Below are 13,252 nucleotides of genomic sequence, written 5' to 3' on the forward strand. Positions count from 1 at the left end.
CTATACACTAACAAGAAACTATCTGGAAAAAAATTAGGAAAACAATCTCATTTACAATATCACAGAAAAGGATTAAATTGTCAGAAATAAACTATAGTGGTAAAAGACTTATAAGTTGAAAACTACAAAACATCAATGAAAGAAATTAAAGACATAAACAAATGGAAAGACATCTTTTGTTTGGGGATGGGAAGCCCCAATATTATAAAAATGTCCATACTACCCAAAGCCATCTATAGTTTGAGTGCAATCCCTATCAAAATACCAATGGCATTTGTTTTACAAATACAGAAAAATAATTCTATAATTCATATGAAGCCACAAAAGACCACAAATAGCTGAATCAATCCTGAGGGAAAAGAACAAGGCTAGAGACATTCCACTTGCTGATTTCAAAATACATTACAAAGCTACCATAATCAAAATAGTAAAATACCAACTTTGAGACAGACTCATTGACTCTCAATGGAACAGAACAGAGACCCCAGAAATAAATGCGCACATATACAGCCAACTGACCTTGGACAAGGGTGCCAAGTCTGCACAATGGGAAAGGATAGTCTCTTCCACAAATGGTGCTGGCAAAACTGGATATCCATATGCAAAAGAATGAAATTGAGCCTTTTACACCATGCCCAAAAGTCAGCTGCAAATGTATTAAAGACTTAAACATAGGGACGCCTGGGTGGCTCGGTGGTGGAGCATCTGCCTTTGGCTCAGGGCGTGATCCCTGAGGTCCTGAGATCAAGTCTCACATCAGGTCCCCGACAGGAAGCCTGCTTCTCCCTCTGCCTAGGTCTCTGCCTCTGTGTGTGTGTCTCTCATGAATAAATAAAAATTTTACAAGAAAACAAAGACTTAAACATAAGGCCTAAAACTATAAAGCTACTAGAAGACAACATCAGGGGACAGTTTCATGACATTGGTTTGGATATGATACTAAATGCACAGGCAACAAAAATAAAGAAGCAGGACTACCTCAAACTCAAAAGCTTTTGCACAGCAAAAGCAACAATCAACAGAGCAAGGAGACATTGTCTTTATTCATATCCTCAAGGAGAAGGCAACTGATAGGGAACCAGGGTTACAACAATTGGAACCCAAGGTCAGTTGCTGGCCAGTCCATAACTTAGACATGAAGTCATAACACGGTCCAAAAAAAATTTTTTTTTTCAATTAGAAAAAATAAAACTGTAAAACTCCTGGCCTGGAACTCAAGGGCAATGTTACAGCCATCTTCTCTGCCAAGTGCCAGGCACGCCACCTCAGAAAGGGCCCATCCCTGTTGAGAACCATCTTTTTCAGAACTTTTGTGCCTTACAGCAAAAAGAAATATCACACATGTCACAGGACCTTCCTGCTCTAATTGGCAGAAAAGCCGAAGGTGGTCCATTTTAATCATTTTCAGGGAATCAGCCACAAAATGTAAAGAGTTTAAAAGCCTTAAGTAAAGATGGAACTGGAGGTATCCTGCTGAGTGAAATAAGTCAATCAGAGAATGACAGTTATCATATGGCTTCCCTTGTATGTGGAATATAAGAAACAGCAAAGGGGATCCAAGGAGAAGGGAGGGAAAACTGAACGGGAAGTCATCAGAGAGGGAGACAAACCATGAGAGACTCTTAACTCTGGGAAACACACTGAAGGTCACTGGAGGGGCGGGGGCAGGGAGATGGGGTAACTGCTTGGGGCATTAAGGAGGGCACGTATGTGATTAGCACTGGGTGTTACATGCAACTGATACAGTATTGAACACTGCATCTGAAACTGATGATGCGCTATATGTTGGCTAATTGAATTCAATTTTCTTTTTAATTTGTAAAGCCTTAAGTAAGAAACTGTTTTCAACTGTAAAGTCATTAATGAAAACTTGTAGCAGTGACCGTTATGTTTATTCTAATGACGTTTAGGATGAATAGTGGGTATATTGTTTTAAATCAATTATCAACTTACAAAATTTCATTTTATAAAAATTTCTGAAGAGCAAATTAAGTTCAAATCCCGACAGGCACATGTGTCATCTTGCTGAGAATCCGGGTATGACCCATTGCTCTTTATATCTTGTACTTTTTCACCCTTCACACTGGAGCCTTGGACCTCATTCTTGTCCTTTCCTGGTCACAAGATGGCCATTCCCTGGATGCCCTGTGTCTGCATTCAAAGTGGAAATAAGAGGGAAGAGCCTGAAGGCAAAACAAACCAAAAAAACAACAACAACCAACCAACTGAACTTTCCCAGCAAGACTGCCTCTGTATTCAAAATAGGATACCGGTCTTGTCCTCTTGTGTTTATATCCTGATGACCAGAACTATGTCTGATGACATAGTGTCAAGGAAGGATAGGAACTCAAGTATTTTCACCCAATCACATTGGCAACTAACCCAAGCCCTATGAGTAAGGAACCCTTGGGAAGCAGATGTGGGGCAGGAACTAGCAGTGTCTTTCACCCCTCTGCCTGCCACCTGAGTCATCACTGCGGGAACCAGTGCAGGATCTGATCTCAGAGCACCCAATTTGCTTTCCTCACATAAACAAACTTTTTTTTTTTTTGAGTGTTTTTTTTTTATTGGAGTTCACTTTGCCAACATATAGCATAACACCCAGTGCTCATCCCTCCAAGTGCTGCCCTCAGTGCCTGTCACCCAGTCACCCCAAACCCCTGCCCACCTCCCCTTCCACTACCCCTTGTTCATTTCCCAGAGTTAGGTGTCTCTCATGTTTTGTCACCCTCACTGATATTTTCACTCATTTTCTCTACTTTCCCTTTATTCCCTTTCACTATTATTTATATTCCCCAAATGAATGAGACCATATAATGTCTGTCCTTCTCCAATTGACTTATTTCACTCAGCATAATACCCTCCAGTTCCATTCACGTTGAAGCAAATGGTGGGTATTTGTCATTTCTAATGGCTGAGGAATATTCCATTGTATACATAGACCACAGCTTCTTTATCCATTCATCTTTCGATGGACACTGAGGCTCCTTCCACAGTTTAGCTATTGTGGACATTACTGCTAGAAACATCCTTCTAACCTGTGAGTCAGAATCTCTGCCGATGAAGTCCACGGACCTGTTTGGGGTTTTTTTGTTTTGTTTTGTTTTTGGCAGGGGGATGGGGGGAAGCACCAACTGCTTTCCTCTTTTACCTGAGGACTTGAGGAGCCTTTGTTCACATTTCTAATCACTCTCTGCCTGCCATTCTCTCCCCACAGATAAGCCATGGCCCGATGTTTATGTGCAGCATCTCAGGCTGCGCTGTGAGCCCAGCCGTTCATTTCTCCTTCACCAGTTACAACTTTGGGACCTGCTTCATCTACCAAGCTGGGATGCCCCCATACAAACAAATCCTGGTTGTCACCAACAAGGAAGAAACGTCTATGAGGTAAGCAGACTTCCCAGAGCTTCCAGATGATTCTGTAGCTCCTTGTGGGTCCTAAAGGTGAAGTCTTGCCAAAACAGAAAAAGAAAGATTATGGTACAGAGTCAAAGACAGTTGGGCCAGAATCTGAAGTTTCTTTTCTCCATAACAAATGCTTGGGTAGCCATGATTCAGATTTCTGCTAAAAATCTTCTTTAAGTGAGGAGAGCAATGCCAGATGACTCGACGAGAGGCTCAGTGGCTCGCATTTATTTTCTTCACATAACAGATGTGGAAGCCAAGGTCTGAAGAGTTAAAAAGTGAATTTCTCAGCCCATTATTTTCCAGTTAATAACAGATCTATACCAAGCCTAAGTCTTCTGATTAAAATCCAGCGTCTCTGTACCATCCCTGTGTAGAATATTCCAGTCCAGGTTTCTGGGCCTTATTCTAGACCTTTTGAAACAGGATTTCCAGAGGCTGACCCAGAGACCTGTTTCCTCAAAGCTCTCTAGGTTAGTTCTATGCAATAGAACTTTCCTGGACACTGGAAGTGTTACATATCTGTGCTGTCTGATATGGCAACCTGTGACTACACGTGGCTGCAGAGCACATAAAATGTGCCTGATGCAACTGAGGGACTGGATTTTTAATTTTTTAAATTTTAATTCATTTTAATTTGGATTTAAATTTGAATAGCCACATGTGTCTAGTAGCTACTGTACCAGATAGCATAGGCCTAAGTTCTAAGCCTAAGTTCTTTTTTTTTTTAAGATTTTTTATTTATTTATTCATGAAAGACACAGAGAGAGAGAGAGGGAGGCAGAGACACAGGCAGAGGGAGAAGCAGGCTCCATGCAGGAAGCCCAACACAGGACTCGATCCCAGATCCCCAGGATCATGTCCTGGGCCGAAGGCAGGTGCTAAACCGCTGAGCCACCCAGGGATCCCCTAAGCCTAAGTTCTAAGGTTAAACTCTCCTCCTCTGAGATGGCGGATAATAATAGCATCTCACCCATGGGCCTATTAGGAGGATTAAATTAGTTCCTCTAGAGAGAGTACTGAGAACAGTGCCTGGAACATAGGAAATGCTCAGTTATCCGCTGCTGCTGCTGTAATAATGATGGTTAGCATCCTGAAGGGTAAGTTACAAGAGTGTCATGTGATTTGAAATGCTAATTAAAAACCTTATCTACGTGCACTCTCCTGCATGATTTAATTCAATAGGAGTCCTACACAAAGGCATTAAGTGCGGTTTATTGATCTAGCTGGACTCCTCTAACTACCTGGAAGACAGACAAGGAAGTGTTGTAATGGAGAGGTCCAGGGGCCAGAGGTCATGGCCATGGTCTTCAGAGCGGATGTGGTCTTCGAAGATGCTGTGTAGTTGAGCACTTAGTGATAATGAGAACATTTGTGGAACATTTCCTCTGTGCCCGGCTTAGCAACTGACTTGGTCACTGTATTCCCTTTAATGCTCACGACAACTATGAGGTAGCTGTCACTGTCTCAGCTTTACTGATAAGGCAACAGAGACCCAAATAGGCCAAGTAACTTTTCTCAGATCTCATAGCTCGTTAGTGATACAGTCCGGATCCAAACTCCTGTCTGTGTGACTTCAGAACACATACTCCTCTGCGCTTTGCCACCCAGTTACTTAGGAAGTGCTTTCTCCTTCTCCTCCCCTCCTCCTCCTCCTCCCTCTTTTATTCTTCTTTTCTTCTTCTTCTCTTCTTCTTTTTCAGAGAGAGAAAGAGCAAGCGGGGGCGGGGGGTGGACAGGGGGAGAGGCAGGGCAAGGAGAAAGAATCCTAAGCAGGCTCCACACCCAGCATGGAGCCTGATACTGGGCTCGATCTCACAACCCTGAGATCATGAACTGAAATCAAGAGTCAGACATTTAACCTACTGAGCCACGCAGGCACCCCAGGAAACGTCCTTCTTATGAGAGGATACAAAGCCATGAGCTGCATTTTCCAGAAAAAGAGGACAAATTCAGTGCAAAGAGCATTGAGCAAAGGGCTGTGGCACTTTTGAGTTTGAGGGTTGGTTCTACCAGGATTTCAGGGTGTGATTTGGGGTAAGTAACTTTATGCCCAGGGCAGTGTGGGCTGGATCACTGCTGAGTCACAGCCCTTAAATGCTGTGACTCTAGGGCAGCAGGTCAGGAAACTATCAGTACCCAGCTCAGAGAACCAAGGGGACAAAATCAGTCTTTCTGGTCTTTGACCTCCAAGAGCACAGGCTGGTGCTGCCAATGCTCTTCCTTTGTAGAGAAAACAAGAAGTATGTGGACCCTCTAATTTACACACCTTCCTTCTGATTTTCTGTAGCTTAGACTGTCTTTACACCAATACCGCACACCTTGAGGTGAACTTCCGTGTTGATGTGATCAAGCCGGGAAAGACACTGGAGATTCCAATCACCTTTTATCCTCGAGAAAGTATCAGTTATCGAGAACTCATCCCCTTTGAAATCAATGGGCTCTCACAACAAGTAATTGAAATCAAAGGGAAAGGCACCGAGATGAAGGTAAGAGACAGTTGGGGAGATCCTCAGGCTTGGCATCCTCCTTTTTGCCCTCCCGGCCACCTATCCCCCTGCCACCGAGGCCACTCTTCTTCCCCTCTCCCCATATCCAGCCCCCAAGCTCCTCTGTCAGAGGCCAGCCAGTCCCTTCCAAAAGATGAACTGTCAAATCTGACTCAAGTGAATCATAGACCTTATTCAATACCAAACTTTCGTGTCTCATAGGTTACAACTAATCACAGGCACCGGAGAAACATTTTCTTGGAGAAGTTTGTTTTGGGACTGTCAGATGTATAATCCTGACCACATCCTTCTTTTCTTACATCAGGCCATGTTTTGTTTTCAGGTTTAATAGGCAAGATTTGAAAAAAAAATAGGCAAAATTTGTTTTGGATAGCAGTTTGTTTGGGATATGTATGCAGACATACGTTTCAATTGTGAAACATCTCTCCTTAAAGCCACACTGATTAATATTCCTGAGCCAGGTACAAATTCCAGGATTATATTTGTTTGAGGGCATCTCTTCCAAGTAGGAGCTCCTAATGAAAATCCTGCTGCTAATCCCTTTCTCCCCAGTGTCTCGTAAACATTTAAGGAGTCTGTTTGGTGGGTATATCTGCATTTTTAATAGAAGGTTTTGGAAGACTTTGGCCTTCCAAGATGCTCAGGTAGTGCATAGAACATTGCAGCCACTGAGAGAGAGAGATGTGGGAGGGATGGAGGGGATGTGTCCCCTGGATGCCTTCCCACCAAGCTAGAGGAACTACAGGACATTGCCACCTGGTGTGTCTGCACCCAAGCCAGAGGAGTGGAGGTCTCTTCCAATATCACTTATTCGTTCTATCACTCACTCATTCTGCACCCACCGTGTGCTAGGTACTTTGGGGGAAATCCGGAGATGACTTAAACATGTTCTCTGCCCTCCAGTAGCACAGGCTGTTGCTAGAGACTCTCAGCTTTTTAGAGAGAATGGAAACATGTGGGCTGGATATAAATGAAGCTGAGGAGCAGGGGCGTGTGCAGTTTAGTGAGTGATCAAATGACAGTGACCAGTGGGTGCTGCTGAGTGTGAGTCAGTGCTGTCCTGTGGGCGAGGCCCAGCCTGATTTTGATCCATCCAGGGCAGCATTGCAATCAATGCCTTATAAGGACTTGGAAGCGTGTCTGCTGGTCCATCTGTGCTGCCACCATTCTAGTCTGAATGGTCAGCTACTGTCACTCCTCAAAGTTTTCTCTCCTGCCATCTTCCAGCCCGTCTTCACAGAGTGACAAGCCAGAGCATTCACAAAATACACGTTTGATCGGGTCATTCCATGCTTCCCTGGCTTCCCACTTCTCCCAGCATAAACCCTGGCTACCTCCAAGCCTGTCTTCTCAGTGTGCCCCTCCTTCCTGGCCACAGGCCTTGACTGAGCCACTCCTCCAACTCAGGGCCTTGCCACGGGGTGTCCCCTGGCTCCGGGTGTCCTCCAATCTCACAGACACCCTGACTCAAACTGACTAGATCCTACCCTGCCTTTAGCTCTCCATGCAGTGTAGACATGCCTTCCTCAGGGAGGCCTCCCCAGGACCCCCAGCCAGTTCAGCATCTGTATGCGCTCTCAAGGTACCCTGAGCTTTTCCTTCATGACTCTTGACCCCGTTATAATTATGTATTTGTTGGGGCACTGGGTGGCTCAGTCAGTTAGTATCTGCCTTTGGCTCAAGTCATGAGCCCAGGGTCCTGGGACATAGCCCTGAGTCAGGCTCCCTGCTCAGCAGGGTGTCTGCTTCTCCCTCTGCCCCTCCCCGCAGCTTGTGCATGCTTGCTCGCTCTCTCTGTCTCTCTCTAATAAATAAATAAAATATTTTTTTAAAGTATGTAGTTGTTTAATGAGCTGCTTGGGGAGTAGTTTTTGCACATGAATGTTTACTGGGTGCATGAATGCCCACCTGTATGAAGAAGGCAGGACACTGAAAGAGAGGAACCACACTTGCCTCACCAGAGTAGATGATCATGATCATTATTTTTCTGGGTAATTGATAGAACCCTCCTCTCCAATCTCTTTCTGCAGATTTCGATCCTAGATCCAGCCAATAGGATTGTGAAGTTAGGAGCTGTCCTGCCAGGACAGGTTGTGAAAAAAACGGTTTCCATCATGAACAACAGCCACACCCAGCTCACCTTTAGCCAGTCAGTCCTGTTCTCAATTCCAGAACTCCAAGAACCCAAGGTTGGTGCTCAGGGCTCCCGGTGGGCTCTTTGTGCTTCACAATGATACAGATGACTGTGCTAGCAACACTAACAGCTCACACTTCTTGTGCACCTACTGTGTGCCAGACCATTCTAAGAGTTTCCCATGTGCTACCTCTGAATGTCTTCAGAAAAACAGTAGAGAGCTAGTACTTTTATTATTCTCATTTTACATATAAGGATATCAAGGCTTAGAGAAACTGCATACGTCAAAAGGCAGCAGAGTGAAAGAAAAAGGGATGGATTCAATAGATATGAATTCTTATGAGTATATATATCCTGTAGAAAATTTGAAAAATATGGAAGCTCATAAAGAAAAACATTTTGGGGGTGCCTGGGTGGCTCAGTGGTGTAGTGTCTGCCTTTAGCTCAGGTCATGATCCCCGGGATCCTGGGATGGAGTCCCACATCACACTCCCCATAGGAAGCCTGCTTCTCCCTCTGCCTATGTCTCTGCCTCCCCCTCTGTGTCTCTCATGAATAAATAAATAAAATCTTTTTAAAAAAAGAAAAACATTTTCCCCATAATCCCACACCCTAAACAATCACTTGCAGACTACCACCGTCTTGCCATATGCCCACACAGCAGAGAGACAGTGAAATCAAGCTCTCTGGCATCTCTTCTTGGAAGGGCTCTAGTCCCATTACGAGGATCCCACTTTCATGACCTCATATAAACCTAATTACACCCTAAAGGCTGAGCACTACTCACATATGAATTTGGGGGACACAATTTAGTCCATAGAAAGATGAATACGACAGAGTGGTCTGATGGAGTTTGCAGTCTCCAGGGATCACTGACACAGAAATAACACCAGAACAGCCTAGAAACTGCAGAGGCAGGGTGTGACTTGGGAGAGGGCCATTTCGAGCATGGCCACGGGCTGTTGGAAGGCCTCCTGGTGGAGGGAGGCCTGTACCAAGCTTAGAGTGAAGAGATGTCTTGCAGACAGACAGGTTGGGGAGAAGTATGCTCCCAGGTACATATGCTCCAAAGGGTCTGTGGTTGTGGAAATCTAGGTGTGATTCAGCATAGCACAAGTGCTGCAAACCATCTGGGGCTTGCCAGATATGGGAAAATGGGCTGAGAGAGCTAGCCAGAGCAAGAGAGCTGGTGGGCATCCCTCATGTCAGGGCCCAGGCTGCCATCCAGAGGGAGGGCAGACTCGTTGCTTCCATTTCCTCATTTGTCCAAGGCAGAGTCCTCAGTGCAGCTGGGCCAGGCCCCTGACCATCGGCCGAGCCACTTTTGCCTCTTCAGGTGATAAGTGACCTGTTACTCACACCGTCACCGGTCCACTGCTGGCAACTGCACAGCACCCTGTACCCCAGGCAGCGCAAGCACGGAAGGGGCTTCAGCTTCCTTAAAGCTGATTTCGATTGATTCCTACCAGGACAAAGGGGGATGGGAAAGCCAGATGAATTTAAACAGCAGTTCTCAAACTCTAGAACACACGGGTAAGGGCACTTTTGAAGATGCGAGTTCCAGATTCTCCCAAAATTCAGTGGGCCCAGGGTAGAACCTGGGAATGTGCATTTTAAACAGCACACCAGGGAGCATGCTGCAGGGAGTCCAGGGAGCGCTCTGGAAAGACACCAGAAAGCTGAGTGTTTTCTATTTCCTCTTACCTTACTATTTCCTCCACCAGAGAGCAGGGGTCACTGGCTACAAGGGGCTGGAGAGAATTAACATTTATTGAAGGCCTATTGTGTGCCACACATTTATTCAGATGATCCAAATCTTCACTGTAGAGAAAGTCACAGAAAGCTTAAGTTACTTACCAAAGGTGACCCCGCCAGTAGGAGGGAGCAGAAAGGGATATGACCCCTGGGCTGTTGCCATCCTGACAGCAAGACCCAGGAATGGAAGCTTCAGACACCCCTGCCCTCAGTGGCTGAGTCTCGTTGTTTTGTCCAGGTCATCACCTTGATACCATTCTCCAACATCTCCCTGAAGCCCAAAGAGGTCTGTAAGCTGGAAGTCATCTTTGCCCCAAAGAAGCGCATCCCTCCCTTCTCTGAGGAGGTGTTCATGGAATGTATGGGGCTCCTGCGTCCCCTCTTCCTCCTCAGCGGCTGCTGCCAGGCCCTGGAGATCTCCCTGGACCAGGAGCATCTCCCCTTCGGGCCAGTCGTGTATCAGACACAAGCCACGCGTCGCATCCTTATGTTGAACACGGGTGACGTGGGTGCGAGGTAGGAGAGTGGGGTGCCCACCCCAAGGCTGAGCACAGCCCTCTGACATTGAATTTGCCCTGGACTTGAACTGGATGTTTGTTTTGCAAGTGTGGCCAAATTTTTATTCCCTTCCCCTCCCCTCACTCAAGATGTGACAACAGTGGCCCTGCTAGGGTGATTGCTGCTGCCAGGATTACTAAAATTAATGTAATAAGTAACATTTGCTTGGTGCCTGTTACAGGCCCTTTACATGGTTCCTCTCTGTTAATCCCAGACAGTTCTATGGCTGATCTCATTTTACAGATGAGACAACTGAGATTACTTTACCAAAGTCATACATTTAGCAATTACTTACGCTGTGCAGGTGCAGTGCTGAGCATTCTTGCATATCAGCTCCCATTTAATTATCCCAGGCAGGCCCCTGTAAGATATGATATTGTCCTCATTTCACAGATTAAGGTGAGGCTCAAGGAGATCAGGTGATTTACCTGAGGTCCCATAGCTCAGAAGTGAGAAAGACAGGACTGGAACCCAAATATATCTGTGACTGCTCTCCTTTCCAGACTCTTCCCTCGGGCCAGCAGGTGCCCACCCCAGTCATTACTCAGGCATGCCACCATGGCTATGTGGGTGGGCACTGCACACCTGCAGTGGGCACCCTCATTCAGGCCTCAGGGTGAACAGCACCCTGAGCATGCAGTGTGGCAGCCCTACTGCTGGAAGCACAGGTCTGCACCACCACCCTCTGTCTCCTGTCTGGCCCACAGAGGGATGACTACATGGGGCTCTCACAAAAAGCAAGTACAACTCTCACATGAGGGCATCCCCTCTGCCCTCCTGGATCTGACCTGAGAGGAAGCGCAGGGGGTGCTTATAGCCACGGTCTCAGGAGAGTTCCAGTCCTAGCACAATCACTTCCTAGCTGTGTGATCTTGAACACGCATGTGTTAGCATGTTCATGCACCTGTTCCCCAATGAGTCACTTGTGGACAATAAGATAAGATGCAGCCACTTCCCACCCTGCTCAGGTCTGAGACGCAGCCAAGCCATCTTACCCAGCGGTGACCTAGCTCTTGTCCCTACCAGCCTCTGCTGCACCCAGTGAAGATCTTTTCCCCAGGTCCCAGGGAGTGTTCAAGGGAGTATACCTCTCAGCTAAAAGCCTAGGCAAAGTCTGTTGATACCAGCAGCATTGAGGAGACCCCCCAGGATACTAGTAAACTGTCTTTCTTGTCTCCTTTGTCTTGGAAAGGTTTAAGTGGGATGTCAGAAAATTTGAGCCTCATTTCTCCATCCGCCCAGAAGAAGGCTACATCACCGCAGGCATGGAGGTTTCCTTCGAAGTGACCTACCATCCCACTGAGGTGGGCAAGGAAAGTCTCTATAAAAACTTGCTCTGCTTCATCCAGGGAGGCAGTCCTCTGAGCCTAACCCTATCTGGAGTCTGCGTGGGACCACCTGCAGTAAAAGAGGTCAGTAGATGCTGCCCACAGATGGGCCAGTGGTCAGAGTGGGCCCAGCAAGCTCCACGAGTGAATTCAGCTAGGCCTTCTAGAAACAAGTGACTCTGTTCAAACAGTGCTCGGTGCCAACATCAAACATTCAGACCTGCTCCCCCACCCCTGCCATAGGACTTTTGCATATTCTATTCCCACTACTGCAATATTCATTTTCCTTCTTTATTTAGTTAATTCCTATTCATTCTTCAGCTCTCAACTCAAGCATCACATTCTCAAGGAAGCTTGCACTGACTTCTCTGGCTAGATCAAATTCTGTCACAAGCTCTGTAAGTAAAGGGTAAACACCCTTCTCTCCTCTCATTAAAAAAAAAGAGGGGGCCTTGGATTAACCCTCTGCTGACCATGTCCATAGAAACCTAAGAGTGGACTCTGTTCCACTTTTGGTAAAAAACTGCTTATGGTAAAAATGACACCTAATCTCCATCTCTATATTTCCATTATTTCAAGAGTGTTATGTAAATGGAATCAGTCAGTATGCTATGAAAATGTATGTACAAGTCTTGGCAAGTACATATACTTTCATTGTTTTGGGTAAATATCTAGGAGTGGGATGGCTGGGTCATAAAGCAAGTATATATTTACTTTTTTTAAAGAACCTACTAAACTGTTTTCCAAAGTAGTTGTGTCATATTACATTTCTACCAGCAATGTCTGACATTTCCACTTATATCACTTCTAGCCAATACTTGGTACAGTCAGTTGTTTTAATTTTAGCCATTCTAATAGATATGCAGTGGTGTCTCCTTGTGTTTTTTTAATTTGTAGTTCACTAATGACTAACGATGTTGAGCATCTTTTCAGGTATTTATTTGCCATCCATATATGATCTACGTTGAAGTATCTGTTCAAATTTTCTGTCTATCTTTAACTGAGTTGTTTGTTTTCTTACTATTGAGTTTTGAGAGTTCTTCATATATTCAGGACACAAATTTTATATTTAGATCTCCAATCTGTTTAGAGTTCATTTTTGTACATAGTACAAGATAAGGGTCAAAATTCTTTTCATTTTATTTTTTTGTATATGGATATCCAATTGTTCCAGTACCATTTGTTGAAAAGATTATCCTTCCTCCATTGAAATACCTTTGCACCTTGGTCAGAATCCACTTGACCACAGCTGCAGGTCTATTGGTCTTATCTTCTAACATATTTGACTCTCTTTACCACCAATGCCACACTGTCCACATTACTAAATTTGGTCAGTTCTCAACTGTTGACCTGTTGATAGCATGTGAAACCTTGAACAAGTCCCTTGAAGGAGGATCCTTCCAACACTTTCTCCACATGGCTCCTAGGATACCACCCCTTCCTGGGTTTCCACCTACCTTATTAGATGCTCCCTCTCATCTCCCCTTCTGATTTTTCTTAACATTGGAGTGTGCCAATAAAGAATTAAATTTCTTCTTTTTCCTAAAAACACTTAACTTCTT

At 45.2% G+C, this 13,252-nt stretch overlaps 1 protein-coding gene and 1 long non-coding RNA gene across 11 annotated transcripts in view; one reads left to right on the plus strand and one right to left on the minus strand.

Annotated features, from left to right (window-relative positions):
• The window catches only part of HYDIN (HYDIN axonemal central pair apparatus protein), a 384,136-nt gene that overhangs the window by 349,587 nt on the left and 21,297 nt on the right, over positions 1 to 13,252 (plus strand). For all 8 annotated transcript variants that reach the window (XM_077889901.1, XM_077889900.1, XM_077889907.1 and 5 more), the window contains 5 exons: positions 3,218 to 3,387; positions 5,696 to 5,894; positions 7,946 to 8,104; positions 10,043 to 10,320; positions 11,555 to 11,774. In XM_077889901.1, the coding sequence (XP_077746027.1) occupies positions 3,218 to 3,387; positions 5,696 to 5,894; positions 7,946 to 8,104; positions 10,043 to 10,320; positions 11,555 to 11,774 (1,026 nt within the window). The remainder of the gene's footprint in view (positions 1 to 3,217; positions 3,388 to 5,695; positions 5,895 to 7,945; positions 8,105 to 10,042; positions 10,321 to 11,554; positions 11,775 to 13,252) is intronic.
• Positions 1 to 13,252, minus strand: part of LOC144308991 (uncharacterized) — a 57,714-nt gene that overhangs the window by 31,197 nt on the left and 13,265 nt on the right. For 2 of the 3 annotated variants that reach the window (XR_013375152.1, XR_013375150.1), the window contains exons 2-3: positions 10,658 to 10,723; positions 9,907 to 10,075 (exon numbers count right to left, since the gene is read on the minus strand). This is a non-coding gene — a long non-coding RNA (uncharacterized LOC144308991). Of the gene's footprint in view, positions 1 to 1,909; positions 2,152 to 9,906; positions 10,076 to 10,657; positions 10,724 to 13,252 lie in introns of those variants that run through there. The other variant, XR_013375151.1, reaches the window with a different exon arrangement.

This window comes from Canis aureus, chromosome 3 (genome assembly GCF_053574225.1).
Source record: "Canis aureus isolate CA01 chromosome 3, VMU_Caureus_v.1.0, whole genome shotgun sequence".
Classification (NCBI taxonomy): domain Eukaryota; kingdom Metazoa; phylum Chordata; class Mammalia; order Carnivora; family Canidae; genus Canis; species Canis aureus.